At 38.9% G+C, this 18,194-nt stretch overlaps 2 protein-coding genes and 1 long non-coding RNA gene across 12 annotated transcripts; 2 read left to right on the forward strand and 1 right to left on the reverse strand.

Annotated features, from left to right (window-relative positions):
• Positions 1-1,360: 1,360 nt before the first annotated feature.
• LOC135677070 (protein PHOSPHATE-INDUCED 1 homolog) lies at positions 1,361-2,638 on the reverse strand. The gene has a single exon (XM_065188959.1). It carries the CDS (start codon positions 2,500-2,502, stop codon positions 1,552-1,554), a length of 951 nt encoding a protein of 316 aa, XP_065045031.1. The 5' UTR covers positions 2,503-2,638; the 3' UTR covers positions 1,361-1,551.
• Positions 2,639-3,031: 393 nt separating this feature from the next.
• On the forward strand, positions 3,032-3,377 carry LOC135677071 (uncharacterized). Its single transcript, XR_010514529.1, has 2 exons — positions 3,032-3,166; positions 3,256-3,377. It is a non-coding gene; the product is annotated as an uncharacterized LOC135677071 (long non-coding RNA).
• Positions 3,378-4,176: 799 nt separating this feature from the next.
• Positions 4,177-15,140, forward strand: LOC135581295 (F-box protein FBW2-like). Of its 10 annotated transcripts, XM_065188960.1 has the most exons (5): positions 4,177-4,789; positions 9,592-10,470; positions 10,585-10,737; positions 13,052-13,396; positions 14,228-15,140. In XM_065188960.1, exons 2-5 carry the CDS (start codon positions 10,466-10,468, stop codon positions 14,883-14,885), a joined length of 1,161 nt encoding a protein of 386 aa, XP_065045032.1. In that variant the 5' UTR covers positions 4,177-4,789; positions 9,592-10,465; the 3' UTR covers positions 14,886-15,140. The 10 variants fall into 10 exon arrangements, with proteins under 10 accessions (XP_065045032.1, XP_065045033.1, XP_065045034.1 ...); XM_065188961.1 differs by lacking the exons at positions 4,177-4,789; positions 9,592-10,470; positions 10,585-10,737 and adding an exon at positions 11,121-11,923 and having other exon boundaries at positions 13,040-13,396; XM_065188962.1 differs by lacking the exons at positions 4,177-4,789; positions 9,592-10,470; positions 10,585-10,737 and adding an exon at positions 11,128-11,923.
• Positions 15,141-18,194: the final 3,054 nt, after the last annotated feature.

Here is an 18,194-nt window from a genome sequence, read left to right on the forward strand (position 1 = left end):
AGATCTTGTGAGCCACGTGATTCCAAAGAGAAGAAGAAGAACAAGGTAGAAAAGGAAGAGAAATAAATGGAAGAAGACAAGGACAACGTAAAGAGACTGTTCTCAATCATCTAGCAGTATTCTCATCTCAAGTTAGATCAAATCTACAGTAGACTCTTGCTGTGATTACTTGGAGAGGTTTTATATATTGTGGGTAGTGACGTGATCCTTGTATCACAGTTATTCTCTTGTGATTATTGCTAGGGTTTAGGACAAGAGAATGAGATTTGTATATTCATTATTCTCATAGTGGATTATCTTTAGTTTGTCCCGTGGTTTTTACCTTTCACATTGAAGGAGTTTTCCACGTATATCTTGGTGTTCTGTTTGATTGTGCTTCTATTTAATTCTGCTGCATATTATGGTCTTCTAGTATTTGTTCATATACAAAGGTTATTCCTCTTTATATCCCCATCATATAAAACATCGTAAATCTTCTGACTTAGTTGGAGTTTTTTTCTTGTCCATATAACACTTCTCTAGTATTAAAATATTATATAAAATTAAAAACTTATTTTATTTTTTATAAAATAATATTTATACAGGTTTTCTAATGCTAAAATATTATCCTAAATCAAACTTTTTACATCTTCAGGACCTTGTGACAAAAAAATGTGAAAACCTTCTTCCACTTGGTTTATGTTTTATGACTATCATTTTTTTTTATTATATAACATTTATTTATGACTTCTCTAGCATAAAATATCATCATTTTATATTCTTGAAATGGTATGACAAAAATAATATAAACTATCAACTTTATATGCAAGTTTTATGACACTTTTTTTTTTGTATAAAACAATATCCATATAACTTCTCGAATGCTAAAATGTTATCATCCTAAGTTGATATCTTATATTTTTAGATAAAACCGTATGAACCTTCCACTTGGTATAAGTTTTACAACTATTTTTTTATAAAATAATATTTATAAAATATTATGCTATATTGATATTTTATATTTTTTGAAATGGTGCGATGAAAATCATCTCTAGTGCTAATACATTAATATTTTATATTTTGAGACATTTTGACAAAAGTCATGTGAACCCTTTTATGACTCACGTTTTTTTTTTTTTATTTAGTGCTAATGTGATCGATCCTAAGATCGACCGTATACATTTTGTGAAATTATGTGATGAAAATTATGGTATAAGTTTTATGATTGTCATTTTTTTTCATATAATAACATTTAAATAACTGTAAAGTATCTCATGTTTCTCTTTGACGTCGTTACACCCATAATTTCCATTATTGTTCTAAATAATACAAACCAAATACGACAGTAAAACATTTTCATTCATCCAGAAAAATAAATAAATAAAAGAAAAAAACACTATTTTTTTTATTACTTTATTATTGTTATTATTATTATTATTATTGCTTTAGACACAGAAAACAAAGTGGTTTTCACGCTACTAACAGTCTCATCTCTAAAAGGCTTAATTCACAAGTGCATATGTACATTACGTTCATACGCATATCTGTTCAAGTATCGGTACGTACTTCTCGTCACACCAAGGTGGAACACGTGGACGTCGACGGGTCGAAGAGGGCTGGGACTAGGTACTTCCTGCTGTGGGCCCCATGCGCGTTGTAGCTGGCTCCGGTGACGGAGTCCACCGGTAGGTCCCCGGGGTAGCCCGGGTAGGCTCCCTTTGCGTACACCCCGGGGCACGCAGTCGCCGCCTCCAGCGGAGCCTCCTTCGGCCCCTGGAAGAACCCGTCCCCGAATGGGTTGGTGGCGGCGCCGACCAGCATGCTCGCCACGTTGATCACCATTCCGTCCACCCCGACGTCGCCGTTGGGCGCCACCAGCGGCGGTGTCTGCGGCCCGTAGATGGGCTGGTGGAAGGGCCAGGCGCACTGTCCGGGGCACTGCGCGGCCGAGTTCCCCACCCAGACGTAGGCGAAACGGCCGCCGTCCTTCGCCCGTGGCGACGCCGCGTGGGAACCGCACCGGCTCATGCAGAACCGCTCCACGGCCACGTCCTCGGCCGTCAGCACCACGTTGATGGCGTTCCGCGGCGCCCCCCGGGCCGCCAGCTTCGCGATGTCAGCGTCGCGGAGGGATTTGCCGAGGGAGTACCCCGCGTCGACGATCTGCTTTCCGAGTTTGAGTTTGGGCAGCGGCGTCCTGGAGGTGGCGTAGTACTTAGCAAGGCTATTCCACCAGGTGGCAACCGACGGCTCTACGGAGTCCTTGTGGGGGACGAGCGAAAGGGAGGCGAGGAAGTCCGAAACGATGGCCTTTTGTGAAGCCGTAAACTTCCCGTAGAATATGAGGTTGACCGACAGAGGACCAGTGAGCAGAGCCCCCTTGTGGTAGGTCATCGCGAGAGGCTGCTGCTCCACGAGGCCTGCGAGGGTGCTCCCTCCATGGGAGCACTGAAATAGTGCAGCGGCTAACACGAACCCAAGAAGCGCAGAACAACCCGAAGAAGAAGAAGCAGGAGCAGCCATGGCAGTTCGCTGTCTTCTTAGCAGAATATGGTGGTGGGGGGGTTATACCAACGCGATAATGGTTTAGTGATCGAGTGGCAGCACTAAAATATCACGAGCCCCGCGAAAGGCGAAAGCGAGGGCGGGAGGCGAGAGAGTAAAGTGAGCGGGACCGGTGGCCGGCGGTCCTCCCACCACGTCGACGCGTCCCATACGTCGGCTAAGGCGACCGAGGTTTAGCTGCACTACGCGTGGCATCCTCGTTTGACGTAAACGCCACTCAAAGCTGCGCACCGAGTGTTGTCGCTCCCAGCTCTACATGCGTCATTTCAAGCTCGTAACAAAGTGTGGCTCCCAGTCGTCCAAAACAACTATATACCACAAAGCAAAAGTGATGTCGAAGATATGGAGTAAGCGCGAAGTCAAGGCGGCCAACGAGGAGGGAGGAGGTGACGGTCTTATCTCTTCGTGATAAATTCGGAGGTCTCTGCCATGGCGAGCTCGCGTGGGGACGCAGCTGCGGCGACATCCTCCATCCCCTCGTCGCTATCCACTCTCGGTGCGTCTCATCTGGACTACCCTGCGTCATCGTCTGGATTCCCGGAAGGGATGAACGTGTTGCTTCCTTACTGGACGCTGCTGAGGTGGGGCTCAGACGAGCGCAGCTGTAATGCATGCATGTCGGGTAGGTGCATCAACTCTGCCTGCAATGATGACTATGGTTTCTGAGACGTTGTTGTGAGAAGACACGAGTATAGGATGGATTTTGCGCAGGAATCTTACAAGCGGAAGAAATATGCTTGAGAAGAAATTGAAAGGGGCTTTTTTTAGTTCATGGTCAGCAATGCCAGCTCGACAAGTTGACTCACCTGGCAGAATAAACATCTTTGGAGATCGATTTGGCTCCCACGTTTGCATGCCTCTCTGACAGGTCAGCAAATAAATCACCAGGAAATATCACAGGATGAACAGATATGATTAATTACATTCTTATTTCATCGATTATGACACTTTTAGGTATCTCCATAGCTTAATTTTAGATATTTAATATTGGTTAGAAGCTCCATAATAAAAGTTAAATCCGATCTAATTTATAAAATTAAAAATACCAGGTTTAAGGAGATTTTTTTGGTCATGTATAAACCAAATAATATTATGAACAACTTGCAGGGAATCTTTTCTGCCTTCATCTTCGGTTCTTCGAATCACTTGTTTTCATTTCTGATCTTTGTTTTTAGCTATTCCCTTTGCACTCATCATGTCCCAAGTCTGGCCTAACCGAGACTGGGATGGATGCTGTCTGCCTCCTCTAACTTTTATATGATTCATGCTTTTTGTGCTTTTTTGAGATACTAAATGTTTCGAAGCGCTACTTAACTTTTGATTGTACATATGACACACTTATCAATAAAGTATTTTCTTAACTAATTAAATTCTGAGTCATTTGGGTGTGATCATTATTTTTTGCACATGATAATACTCGGATATTTTCATCAATAAAATCGAGAAATAAGATTAAATATTTTATTTTTATAGATATAAAAAAAAATAATATATTTTTCAAAAATAGGAGGATGAAAATATTAAAGTAATTAACGACATAATGCAATATGTAATTAATCCTCATTTGAATGTGCCATCTGGTTTCCGGCAACCCTACTCGAAAAGTCCATGGGCATCGCGGCCCAATCGCGGTCTCCCGACATGACCTGCGCCATTATAAGCACTCGCCACGTCTGATCGTTGAATCGGCCCCGGTTCCACCGTCCCACCGGAATATTAAGTGTAGTCGACTCCTTCCCGGCCTCCACTTTCTCGGCTTCGTCGCCGCCCTCTGCGGCCTCATCCAGACTGCATACACGAGATCCCGGCTAAGAAAACCCCGCCAACCAGTCCTGGCACGCCCGAGGAACTCCGACTACCATATCGCTGGAGATCCCATACTCCTTCGGAAACGACTCCCGCACCGAAAGTGGCACCAGCGGTTATACCATCTTCGCCGGCTTCCTCTGGGTCTTTTCAAGGAAGAGGACTACCCAACCCTCCACCTCCGGCTTCTCGCCGCCTAGGTCGATCTCATGCGGAGGATCCGCTTGTGAGGGATTGATGATTATTCTTCATTCTAGCTGTGGATCTTCTTAGCCGAAGTTGACGCGTAACCAGAGTGTTCTCGACAACTAGTAGATGATGTACTTGGAGTACGTCGTGAGACCGACCTGGAGCAAAGTGAACAGCGGGCTGCCCAAGATGAACAAGTTCGAGGTGTTGAAAATGGTACCAATCATGCAGCATTTCCTCTTTGTATTTGGTATGTATATAATCCTCCTCTTGGCATCAATGTTCTTGAGGTATTTTAGTATGAGAATTTGATTTATTTTGTTCATAATCTTTGGTTAGGCTTTTATTATCATGTCAATAATAAACTGTTTGATGTTTCTCATTCCCCTGTCCATTGTAACTGAACAAAGGGTCTGTGGAAAGATGTAGAAAATGTAAAGATCACAAGAAAATAGAATAGTTAGATTATTCTTAATATGGAAAAAGAATGGTTTAATGAAATATGACAATTGGTGCATGATGGTATAATATAAAGGTGTAAATGGGTTTGATAATATCTATTGGAATTTGTTTTCATATTTGATCGAGGTAAAATATGGTTACACAAATTATGTCCTTGTCCATATTTTATCTATTATTAATCAAAATTCGGATGCAATATGAATATTAATTGAGTATTATTTATATTCAGATATCAGAATGCTTGAATATTTTCCAAACAATTTAGTTGTACATTATCCTCACCACTTCAGAGTTCATCACTTTTTGTATTTCTGGTCAAGCGACAGCCCCTATTCATAAATGGGGCATGAGAAACTATCTAGGTCCCGAAGGCCAACTTTTTCCTTAAATTCCTCAAATTGTTACAAACAATTGTTAGTAGAGAGTAAGAGGATCTGACTCAAACAAGATATAAATAAGAATAATAATCTGTTTGAGTAATGCAACAAGTACGAGCAGTTATTTAACAATTACAAGTAAAACTAATCGTCTTTTATACTCATGTAATGAATAATGGCAACAATGAATATATTGGTTTGTTAGATTTTGTTTATTTTTCCTTTTTGAGCCATGATATACGTTACTATATCATAATTATTGCAATATGCTTTTCATTTTATTTTTGCTTTTTATGACAACACCGAGGGCTACATTGACATGAAAATTCAACCAGTCTTAGGATTATAATTAGAAATTTTAATATGAAACTATTATTTGAAGTACTCCATCATATGTGACCTCTATGAAGTGTTGATGTAATAGGAGTGCATAAAGTTATATGTATATTGAGGACTTATGGAATGTTTAAAAGTGTGTACTTAATTTTAATTTTTGCATTAAGTGAATTTTGATTATAGTTTTCCTTAGTGTGAAACTGGTTGTACTTGATTTTTCATACATATGAATTTATATTAATCTTATTACTTTTTCCTAAGCACTCCTTAAGCAGCTGCTTTGTCCACCTAGGCTTGATCCTTTGAAAGGGTGTTCTGAAAGCAGTTGCTTTCAAATCTTATGCAAAAAGAAAAAATGGATTCATAAATGCTTGTTAATAATATTTTTAATTTACATTGCATCTATATCCACTTTAAATCCAATTTGAGTCCCTAATCATCTAACTTATATATCATACCGGTGTACCGATCAGCTGTCGGTATGGTACGTACCGAGTTGTACCGAGTATACCAACACATGGTACACTAAGGTGTACTGATGTACCACCCGTATCAGTTCTCTATCGGACCGGTACATGCCGCTCGTACCGAGGTATGGTACGGTATTGCAAACCATAATCTGAATCTTTTTTACCCATATCTTTTTCATTGCACATAAAAAAGTGAATACAGGTATAGTTTAATTGATATCCTATTTGTTTAGTGCCATGTTAAAAAAGTGAATACATGTACAGTATAACTAATATCATATTCGTTTAGTGCCATGTATAGTGCTTGCTTTGTTTCTAAAGGTAACCCTAAGTCCAGTGTGACACTAAAAGAAACAACTTGTCCTAAAGTTTCTTTACATAGTTTGATGGTGGGATAATAGAAATTATAGAGTGATGATTCTGGAGCAAGGGTCTCTCTGTGAGAGCAGTGATACGTTGGATCCTAAAACCAGTGTATTGTCCAGTAGTGTTGGTAGGGTTTGAATAGTAAGCTAAGGGTTTATTTAGATTCTAACAAGAAGGTGAATGATGATCAGAATAATTTCTGAAAATGAAATGCATAGCTAGTAATTGACATGGACATTAGGTATGATACAGGTGAAATCAACAAACTTTGACACTTGGATCCTACATTCATCCCAACATACCTGTTTTCACCAACATCAATCAGAATCATTTGAAGTCAGCTGGAATAAGACTAAACTCAGGTGGACTTGATTGGTTTTGATTGATTCTAGTCGATCCTTTGTTGGCAAAGAAGAACAAGCAGCAGCCAAAGACTGGGAGGATGTGAGAGGATGATGAATGGTAAATCAGCTTCTGCCACAGTGCTGATATTGCTGGGAGAGAGGGAAGGATTCAAGTCATGTTAATCATGGAATTGAAGTATGCTGAAAACCAGAACCCCTCTGATTATACATTTTAACAAAATTTTGTCATATGATGAATGTTAGGTTTCAAATATATTGAAAATAGTTAAAATACTTCTAAAATATATGGCTTCAAATTAGAAGTATTAATGTTTTATAAATAAACAGGGACGGCACAAGTTTGTTAAATTTATTTTAACACTAAAATAGTTGTGAAAATTTTAAATTATTCTGTAATGTATCAAATACTTTAAAATTCAAAATATTAATATGATTTTTTTTTTGTTAAAGTACTGCAAAGATAATTCTGGTGACTTTCGTCATTTTTGCAAACAAAGATGATTATTGTGAAGTACTGCAAAGATTGAAGATAGAAAAATAGAAAACACCCAAGCTAGACCAAATACACTCCAAAAAATCATTTCTAGAACTCAAGTTGGATGCTTTTTAACAGCCATCCCCCACCTGAAATTGGGATTCATAGGAGGGCTTGGTGATGAATTTTCTCAGTGCAAGCTTGTTCTTGTTACTACAGGCAGATGGCAAATTCCAATGAAATTCATCACCCAAATAGAAAATCATGAAAGTGACTATAATCTTTTCTTGATGACTGTTCATTAATTGGATAATAAAGCATACATTAATGTTTGTCTTTCTGCATGTTCTCTTATTGTCTGACTGTCAGATATTTGCAGTTACTTTTCAGGAACTTGTAATGATGAGCTACATTAGATGGAACTAAATAGATCTGGTTATTCAAACTGGATCCTTTTTATGTCACAATATCGATTCAAAAAAATTAGCTGTGGGTACATTTATGGCTAAATTGGATAACAATTTAGAAAAAAAACTCTTTATTATGATTTGAAGTTGGTTTTACAATTTTTTTTACTTTTAATTTTGTTATGATGACAATTAGGTCTGCACTAAGGCAAGTTAGCTGCCCAGATCTTAAATTTGAATATGTTCCACCCTGAAACTGTTTTTGCACTGTGCAAGATAGATGCATCCCAGACGTTTAGTAAATCCCTGCTCAGACTTCTCTGCCTTGCATTGGGGTTTTCATAAATTATGAACTGAAACTTCAAATATAAACAGTCTCTCACAGAATTCTGCTTTTTTTTAGTTTCCTACAAATTATTCTAAACTAAATCTTAACCCAATTTGTAAAATTACTTATTTTATGCTTCTTATTCCTTCTAGAGTCTACTGTGCTTGAGAGTCATTAAGTTGTGGTCAATGAACACAGATGGTTCAACATGACTTAGGTTCTTATTACTTTTAATCAAAGTGTGGGTTGACCTAGGTTCAGCATGATTTTAAATTTTATTTGATGAACTTTTCATGATGTATCAGTATCCAATCAATAATTAGCACATCAAACGTATTTTGGTTCATATGCTAATGTGGAACTATTGGTAGCAATTGATGTCCAGAATTTGCACTTATTTTATACAGGGGTATTGCTACTGGCTCATGCTATTAGTTTCTCATTTAATGAAGATATTTTTTTGGACTAATTTAATATTTTACCGAACCAGTAAAAGATTTTTCTAGTGAAATAAAATTTTCCTTGATCTGGTATTTTTATTTATCAAAAGGAATTGTTTTACTTCATATTTGAATTACTTTTAAATTCTTGTAAGGTTCCTGCTGAAATTGATTGTCACTTATGGATGAGTTTAACCAAAATATGAGAATGGAAATTTATAAAATGGATAAAGCATTGAGAAAATTTGTGACTGGCACTGTTGATAAGAGAGCTCCTTAAGTCATGTTGCAGTTATAAAATTGTCACATGCTTGCCCTGTTGATACAGAGAGCTAACTGAGTCATGGTACATTTTGTATTAAAGTTTAAAGCGTCAACCACTTCATGGAAGATGGCAAAAATTTTCTTATATGTTCTGTTTTTCTTATAAGATTATGACAACTCAATCTAGCATGCTAATTGCTAAGAGCCTATCGGTTTGATGCTACTGATAGTTTGGTTACTTTCCTGTTACTTTAGCTAAGTAATGTGGGGAATCACTGTGTTAACAGTACGGCCATCTCAAATGTACATTAGCTCGATGTGATTTTGTGTAGTTTTGACCTGTTTGCTTAGCCTTTACTTTCTTCCGAGAACAGGTCTTGTTCCTTGTTGATGGGCACTGTGCCATAATTTACTGTGATTTTTTATGGTTTCTGTTTATCTACCAACCTTACAGGTTGTAAAATCATCTTCATCAGGCTCATAACAGAGGCTGATGTTCAAACTGCTGTCCAAGTTCTTGAGGAATTTGGTGGTGTTTGAGAAAATTGATCAACGTACTGGCATTAATCTGTCAGATTACTGGTTGATTTGAAGCATCATATCGAGGAACTAATCATACTTTTGTGTTCTTATGTTTTTTTTCTTATGTGCATCTAAAATATTAATTTGACGTTGGTCTATCTTTTTTTCCCCTTACTGTTTCAACCTTATTCACCATTCTTCTTATCCCTAGCTGCTTTTGATTTGTTTGAACTACTACAGGAACGGAATGCCAGATCTAAATTAGAGTTTTTTGGGGACCTTGGTCATGTTTGTAGGGCAACTCCAAGATCTCCTTGCGAAGCCTGTCTGGCTAACAAGCAAAACTAAGCTTTGCATGTGCCAGATAACAACTCGACAGTCACTCCAATTTGTCTTTTCTCGAAGCTGCCAGTGTTGCTAGATGGATTTGGAGTTTTATATTGCAGGCAGAACATGTCAAAACCTTGGTGGACTTGCATACACCCAACATGGAATATTTGATGGGGTTCCTGTCTTTTGGTCGAATCCACTGTAATTGTTCAGATCACCATTTAGATCCCTGAGACCCGTTCTCAGGCAGCCTTGCTTGGTGGATTCTGCACCTGGGGATCTGTAACTCTCATGGGGCTTTGCTCTTCTTTCATTGTGTCAGGGACAGGCATGTATAGTAACATCAAATCTCAGTTCAGTTTCAGTGGTGGGAATCACTGCTGCTGTTTGGTGACTCGAGCACAGTTTCTTGACAGAGCAACAGAGGTAGATCATCAATACATTTACACCGGAGGAACACAGTCGAAGTTAATACCTTCTCGGATTGGTATGCCCAAGCGAATGCTTGCTGAAGCTGGTTAAGGTCACTGGCAACTTTTTTTATGTTGTGTTCTTTTCCTCCGAGCCTTTACTTCCTCGCAATAAATTTACCTTTGCAAGGTTGTGCTCCAGCTGCCTCAATGCACTTGCTGAAGCTGGTTGAGGCCACTTGCAACATATTTTATGTTGTGTTCTTTTCCCCCGAGCCTTTACTTCCTTGCAATAAATTTAACATTGCAGAATTGTGTCCCAGCTGCCTCAATGCACTAGCCTGATTTGCTGAACTGGAGCCGTTGTTCGATCAATGTGGTAATGTTTACTTATACATTTTGTTTAGAATCTAATTGTCGGCACTAGATTTATGTCCTTGGATATACTTTGACATCAAATTTATTTTCATTTTTTTGTGTGTGTTCAAGACAGGTCCTCAGTTACCATCTCTAATGTCATTCTGAATGCTGATAAAGCTTTGCCAGAGACAGGGGAGGTACTTCTGCATCTGTCAGCAGTGGTCCACTTCAATTTGATAGCTCTTGGCTTCATCAACATGGATCAATCGAAACTTTCATCGACACTGTATGGCTTAATTTTTCACAATATAATAACTAAGCAAAGTACTTATGGAGCATAATAATTTTGTCAAATATATTCTTACATATTTGTGTGTTTTTGCATTTATCCTTTTAAGTTTTAGTTTATAATAAAAATATTAAAGAGTCTCGGATGAACGAATTCTCAAGAAAAATCTTTCATTTTAGGTTTTTCTCGGTTGGTAACCCTTTATAGTTTTCCTCATTAACGTTCCATCTTTTTTTGTGTCCCCAAAATGTCTCTGAAAGAACAAACTTAAAAACTATCATCCTTTGTATTAGATTGGTTGGTAAGGTGGATGGTTATGAATAGTATTATCATAATCAGAAAGCTAATTCTTTTTCATGTTGTTCTTAGCTTAATATGAATTTTTATTTTAACCTCGACCAAGGTTGATTAATCATATTTTGTATAGATTTATTGTATCTTTGTTAAGTTGTAGAAAATGCTATAATGTTATTTAAAAATATGAAGTGATGTTTTAGTTGATCAGAAGCATTTTGGGATGAAAAAAAGAAGCCAAAGCACAGAAAATTAAAATGGATGCATCAATTAGGAAAAGAAGCTCAAAATGAGAAAAGAGTATTTTAGGTTAATCAAAATGTGATTTTTTTAAGTATTTAACTCAAGATTTAAATATTTAAGAACATAGACAGTACTTCTAACCTTGAAAGAATCAGTCCAAAAAAATGTACACCACATCATAATGGCATTCCAGGTTGAGACAGAAAGCGCGAGAGGGAGAGGGTAGACATTCCAGAAAGGTTGGTGGGTACAAACGCCTGTGTGATGTGATCTGACACAAGCCAAGCCAAGCTAACCTGATGTCCCACAGGTCGACAACCCCTTCAATGCCCCCAAGGCGCCAACCTACCTCTTTGTTTGCGTGTGCCAAGTGCCGGCCATGGAGCGGAAGGACAGCAGGTGGGAGAGTACCGTGGCTTTGCACTCTGCAGGCCAGTAATGAACTCTTACATTTTGCTACAACGCCTCTTCGTCGTATGGATTCCTCTTGTTTTAGATTACGATGGTTGTAATAATGCCGAAAGTAAGAAGTACAGATGAGCAAGTTTTGTTCCGAGGGGAAGAATATACAGGAGACTTGTTACATGTGGGGTTGGCTATCTCGTCTATTGCTGCGTCTGTGGCTTGAGAAATGCGCATCAACAAGGTTTTTGTTCGGCACCTCTGTATGGCTTCACCCTCAGCTTCTCCGTGGGTTGGGAATCATATCATGAACAGGGGTTGATATCTGAATAACTAACATAACATCGTCTGCATGTGTGATCTACATATATCTCGTAATTTTGAGTTCACTTTTACCCTCTTCTATAGCTTTTTGCCAATTGCTGCAGTTTTTCTGTCTCCTCGGGTTAAGTGAGAGCTTCTCCGCTTTCTCCATCTTCCTGCTTCTGCCTCTTTCCTCTGTCTCTGCTCTCTGGTTCTGCTTCTGCCTCTTTCCTCTGTCTCTGCTCTCTGGTTCCTCTCTTTGATCTTTAATTTTCTCTAATAGCGGCTGATTGCATTGAAAGAGAAAACCCTTCTTTTTGTTCTATGTTAGTACCTCTTTCATCTTCTTGGATTAATTGAAGCAGTCGGCTTTATAGTTCAATCCCCACGAAAAAATATGACATTTAGGAGGTTCTCGTTGTTTATTCTTCATGATTGGATTTGGGCAGCTTCTTTGCTTGATCTGGGTGGAACACTCGCGATTGGGCCTTGATTTATCGATCTCTACTTTTCCTGTTTTTTCTCAATCAGCCATCTGTTCTGTTCATTTAACCGAAGATGTAGCGCGAAAGACTTTTGTTCTTTTTCCCATTTATGTTGTCGTTTTACGCTCAGTTTTCTTGTTTTCTGCTTGTCATCCTATTGTTGTTCTGCGAAGCGAGCGATCGTTCCGGAAAAACTAGTGCTTTGGTCACTACGTGTTTGTTTTCTTGGATGACGAGAAGGTTATCTTTTCTTCACGGATGTCGGTACTCTTTAAGTTTGGGGTTTGTTCTTCAATTAGTCCATCCATTTTCCGTTTTGATCTTGGGAAAGACCAGTCTCTTCATTCCATTCTGGGCAAAATTGTCTCGATTCGCCTGCGCTCATCTTCGTCCTTTTTAGTGCTCAATTGAACCTGTTGTTGGTTTTCTTGCTGGATCTATGTATCATCCGCCACCTTTGCGGGTTTAGTTCACTGGTTCTCGACATTACTTGCAACATTTGATTCAATCCCAGGAGCATCTTATTCCTGCTTTTGTTTGCCAAAATTTGATCATTTCTTCGTGTGATCTAGTTGTTTGTACAGGGATGTAGCCTCCTCTGCTGCGTCGACAGACATGGCCGAGGGCGAGGACGGCGAAGAGAGGGCATGGGAGGAGCTCTTCCCTGATGCCCTGGGCCTCATCTTCCGCAACCTCTCTCTTCAGGAAATCCTCACCGTCATTCCCAGGGTATGCAAATCTTGGGGGCGAGCGGTGTCGGGGCCCTACTGTTGGCAGGAGATCGACATCGAGGAATGGAGCCAGCGGTGCAAGCCGGAGCAACTGGACCAAATGCTTCACATGCTGATTGCTCGAAGCTCTGGCTCCGTCCGCAGGCTCAGCGTCTCTGGCCTCCACACCGAATCCATGTTCTCCTTCATCGCAGACCAGTACGTGAATCTCCCCTGTGCTGCTTCTTCTTTATATGGCTTCAGAATTTTGAGCCTTGGACGAACATATGAAGATCTTGCATGTTTAACTAGTCCTAATTATGGTCATATAGTTTGCAGTGACTAACATTTCTGTGATTAACATTGTGGGGATCTGAATTCTAATCTGCAGTGTCTACATGGTTGGTGCTAATTACATCTAGCTATTGCATCTCGATCACTTGGTGAAATAGTGAGTATCACATCTATCAATGTCACTGCCAATTTTCTGAACTGTTGGTAGTTAGATCCACATGAATAAGATGACTGAAGTTGTGAAATCAAATTTGTGGTTCAATAGCAGTAACAGGAAGAGTATCTGCTGGTGTTGCAGGCCAGACGCTCATTCTTATGTCCACATGAAGTGTGGTTGTCATTTTGAAGTGGCCTTGTTGTTTCAAAAATGTCACTTCTCTCCGTATGGTGCTTTTAGATTTCTGTTATTGATTACTTTGACATAACCTTCATGTTGTTATATGGCAGATGATTTACTCTTTATGAATTAGATGAGAATCAATAGTCAAAATAAAGGTATAAGGTCAGATCTTTAGACTCCCCAAGGAAATAACTATAGTTTACTAGTCTGTGTGATTCTAAATTGGTATTTTTCTTATGGGTCTTACAAGAGCTGGTTTGCTTCCAATTTGGATCATAATGATGAAAGAAACAAAATGGGTAAAATGTAATGGAATAGTTCAAGGTATCTCGAGATAGGCACTTTAGAATCATTATGGTTTGATGTCTGTTATGAACCTTATTGATTTCCTTCTATTTGCTTTTGAATTTTCGTAGTGCTGGATCTCTTCAGAGGTTGGAGCTTCCAAGAAGTGAAATAAGTGACTCGATTGTAGAAATCATTGCTCCAAGACTATCAAATATAACTTTCTTGGATGTCAGCTACTGCAGAAAGATAGGTGCCCGTGCCATTGAAGCATTTGGAAAGCACTGCAAATCTCTCGTTTCCCTGCGGCGTAGGATGCATCCATTAGAGGTTGCGGACAAGGTCTGTCAAGACGATGAGGCATATGCCATTGCCAGATCGATGCCCAAGTTGCACCACTTGGAGATGGCATACCTGCTTTTGACAACACGAGGGGTACTCGAGATCCTCTCGCGGTGCAGGGATCTTGAGTACTTGGACCTAAGGGGCTGTTGGGAAGTGAAGCTAGATGATAAGTACTTGAAGGAGTGGCATTCTGGTTTGAAGGTATTAGGGCCAGACATTATAGACTGCTACGAGCAGAATTGCTGGGACGAGTGCTCAGACTACTCGGATTCTTCAGTATACTCTTGGGAGTTCATGGAAGACGGGGAAGATGTCTACGAGGGGGTAAGTGATAATGATAGCATTTGGGAGGCTGAGCAAGGATTGGAGGGTTTGGAAGTAAGGTTCTATGGAGGTGGCTTTACCGATGCAGTTACTGGGTTCGATTGGCCTCCCTCTCCATGAGCATAATTGGTCACCGGGTTCGATCAGAACAACCGCCACGTTTGGGCTTCTCCAAACTGACTGAAATCTGTGACATAATGATCAAAGAAAATCCATCAGATCCTTGTTTTGAATGTCAAAAGATATGCATGTAGAGGCAAACATGAGTCGTCTATATGACCATGCCGGTCTCTTCTTCTTACTCATAAGGAGCTATATAGTATGAAAGTAGCGGTGCCGTTGAATGAAAATATTCATAAAGATGATTCTAGTTTATCTGATGGACTAAGTCGCCTGCATCAAGCTGTGACAATAATTTGGATTTTTTTTTCTTTTTTCTGAAAGCCACATAACCTGTCTTGAACAAAATATCTGTTCATCCTTACCATCTGTTTATTATTGAGGTCTGTTGCTTGAATAGCTCTTTTTTGCGGTTCAGATCTACATAAAGTTGCAGTCAAATTCAGTATCTTTTAGCCACTGCATGAGACACTTGGATTGAAGAATCTTTGACCATGTCTCTTAGCATCCTTGCTTTCCTCTTGTATCAATCACTTCTGAATCTAGCTTTGAACCCAACTTTGTTTTGCGACTAGGTTATTGCATCCATAATAGCATCTGAAATGGTAGGAGAAAGGATTATGATTAGACATATTGGTGACAACATGAGGAGGAAGATCTAAAATGACTCATTAGAACTTGATTTAACTATAGTAGAAAAAGAAAATTCATCACAAATAGTTAGGGCTTACTGTAACAACACATGCTGAACTGCAATCTTGAAAAAGACAAAAGCTGGCTAGTGCTAGTGCTAAGATTTTTCTTTCTGTGCTCCACAAGCATGATCCTCTAAAGATAGGCACGTAGTTGGGTTGCAAGTGGTCATAGTTTCTTTCAAGAACAGTGAAAGGGTTGATAGCTTCCTGATGGTGTCATATGAACAGCACAATATACATCTAAGGAAGAAATCTAAAGAGAAGAAAACACTGTTGCGTTTGACCAAGTCTAGGTTTTAGGACTTTAGCAATTGCTCCCTCACCTGCCCTCCTTTCTTTTTCCTCACAATCCAAAGCATACTACAACGGCGGTTATATGTCTCTTCCTTCCTTTTTTTTCATTAGAAAAATACGAAAATATGTGTTTTAATGTGTTTATATATATATATATATATATATATATATATATATATATTCACAGGACTGGCCTATCCTCCTGTCGGCTCACGTCAAGATGAAAGGGAGGGGTCAAAAGAAATGGGGCCCCGCGCGGCGTGGAAGAATCTTTTTGGGGTCCGTTTTCTTATGCAAGACGAAGAAACCCTCGACATTGACGAGTACTGCTGCTTGCTATTCGAAAGGTTCGTTTCAATAGTGTGTGAATCGAAACAACACTCGTTCAAAGTGAACCGAATCATTTCCCTCTTTACTCTGCTGTGGTTAGATCAATTCGACGTGAGCTCTCGTCTTTCCTCTTTCCTCTCTCTTGTTTCGTTTGGCCACCGTCGGCTGGCGTAATCTCTTCCTTCTCTGTTTTCTCTTCTTTTCGATTGACACACGCACCATCACCTTCTCTCTACGAAGATCTTCCCCGAAAGACCCATCCCGAAACCCTAACCCCTGTCGAAGAGGAGTTTTCTCTTCCGTCTTCCCCTTCTCTCTTCCAAGTCTTGAACATGCCTTTGCGAGCATTTTATATAAACTGATTTTTGAAATCATGAAAATATTTGTTTAGTAGAAATTTTCATACTTGGATAGGGTAATTTTTTTTTATTTTCATACTCGAGTAGATAGAATGTATAACCATTCTATCTACTCAAGAAAATAAGATCTTTTGATATTTATGGTAATTAACAATAGTCTTACTCATCAAAGGTAATTTGTTTGCAATTCATTATTAGGTTTTCTTTGACAAATCATGAAGGTTAGAAACTTATTTTCCGTTAATATACTCAATTTTTTTTATATTTTTCTTACTGTTAACTTCTCAAAGATCATTAAAAAATAACCTGTTTTTTCCTTATTCTACACGAATTATAATTTTCTTACTGTTAACTTCTCAAACATCATTAAAAATTTATTTTTACGAGCTTTTCACGAGCATCCGTCCATGTCATCCGACGTTCAGGTATAAAAATCGAGCCTCAAGTCAAACACGAGCAAACGAGCAAGAATTCTTCATTCTCTTATTTATATTGTTAATCTTCCTTTTCGTCTCGCTGACTTAAGCATCGGATAGATCGAACTAGGACGAGGACGCTCCCGACGTAGACCTATTGCGTAGGATCCTCGATTTCATCTGAAGACGTAGCCAGGAGGTGGCCCAACAACAAGAACGACCCAACTCTCTAATATAACTCCATCATACGAGGATTAGATTGTCTCGAATGATCAATCTTCCCTGAGCTCTCTTGTTGCACCAACCGTTCGTGTCAACAAGGAGGAATCATCATCAATAGTTTTTGTGTGTTAACATTAGCTAACCCCAAATATAGAATGAAGTCAAAGAAAAAAGATCACTGATTAAAATCAGTGGCATATAAGAACCCGATTCTGATTCTCGAAATATAGTAAAAAGGTATTGATTCATTCATCATCGCAACCATGTTGTGGGTTTAGTTGGCAGTCGTGCTTGGTTCTTGCTATTGCTTTTCGTTGAAGCTTCTTTGCTACCGGTAAAATGACCCTTTCTTGTCTGTCAATTTATGCTAAAGTAGCATGTACATACCCCCACTAAAACAATTTATTATATTTTATTTTGTCTATCTCTTTTCTGCACCCCATAAACGAAGCACAAAAGAAACCATCATGATTAGCAGCAGAATTTAGGTTTGAGTTTGGGCTTCTTATATGATAACCTAAATAATCACTCAACATAAAGTATGTGTGTGTGTGTTGTGTGGACTCCTCCGGATGCACTTTGATACACGATGTAATTTGATCGAGAATTCCTTTGAAGTTAAAGAAATCATTGCATCTGAGTATACCGTCCCAACTTGTCTTGTTTATTGCCCCCGACAAGATGAGCTCACTATAGCATCAGATATGATCAAGAAATGGAACCGCCTTATTTTCTTTTCAAGTTCATTTACATTTTTCTCATTAGGACAAGTGTTAAGGTAAAAGATAAGTTTTTTTTTTTTTTTTTTGCTTTTGACAAGAAATATTAGATGCTGTTTTATTTAATTGTTATCCTTTAGCAATCTCTATTCATATTTAACCTTTAAAATGTAAGCTCAAAATAAATCCTACGGAGACTATGTGTTATGTAGTTAATTTATATTAGTCATTAGAAATTAAAAGCTTAATATCCACATCCCCTTTTTACTATTGA

This window comes from Musa acuminata, chromosome BXJ1-6 (assembly GCF_036884655.1).
Source record: "Musa acuminata AAA Group cultivar baxijiao chromosome BXJ1-6, Cavendish_Baxijiao_AAA, whole genome shotgun sequence".
NCBI classification, from domain to species: Eukaryota; Viridiplantae; Streptophyta; class Magnoliopsida; order Zingiberales; family Musaceae; genus Musa; species Musa acuminata.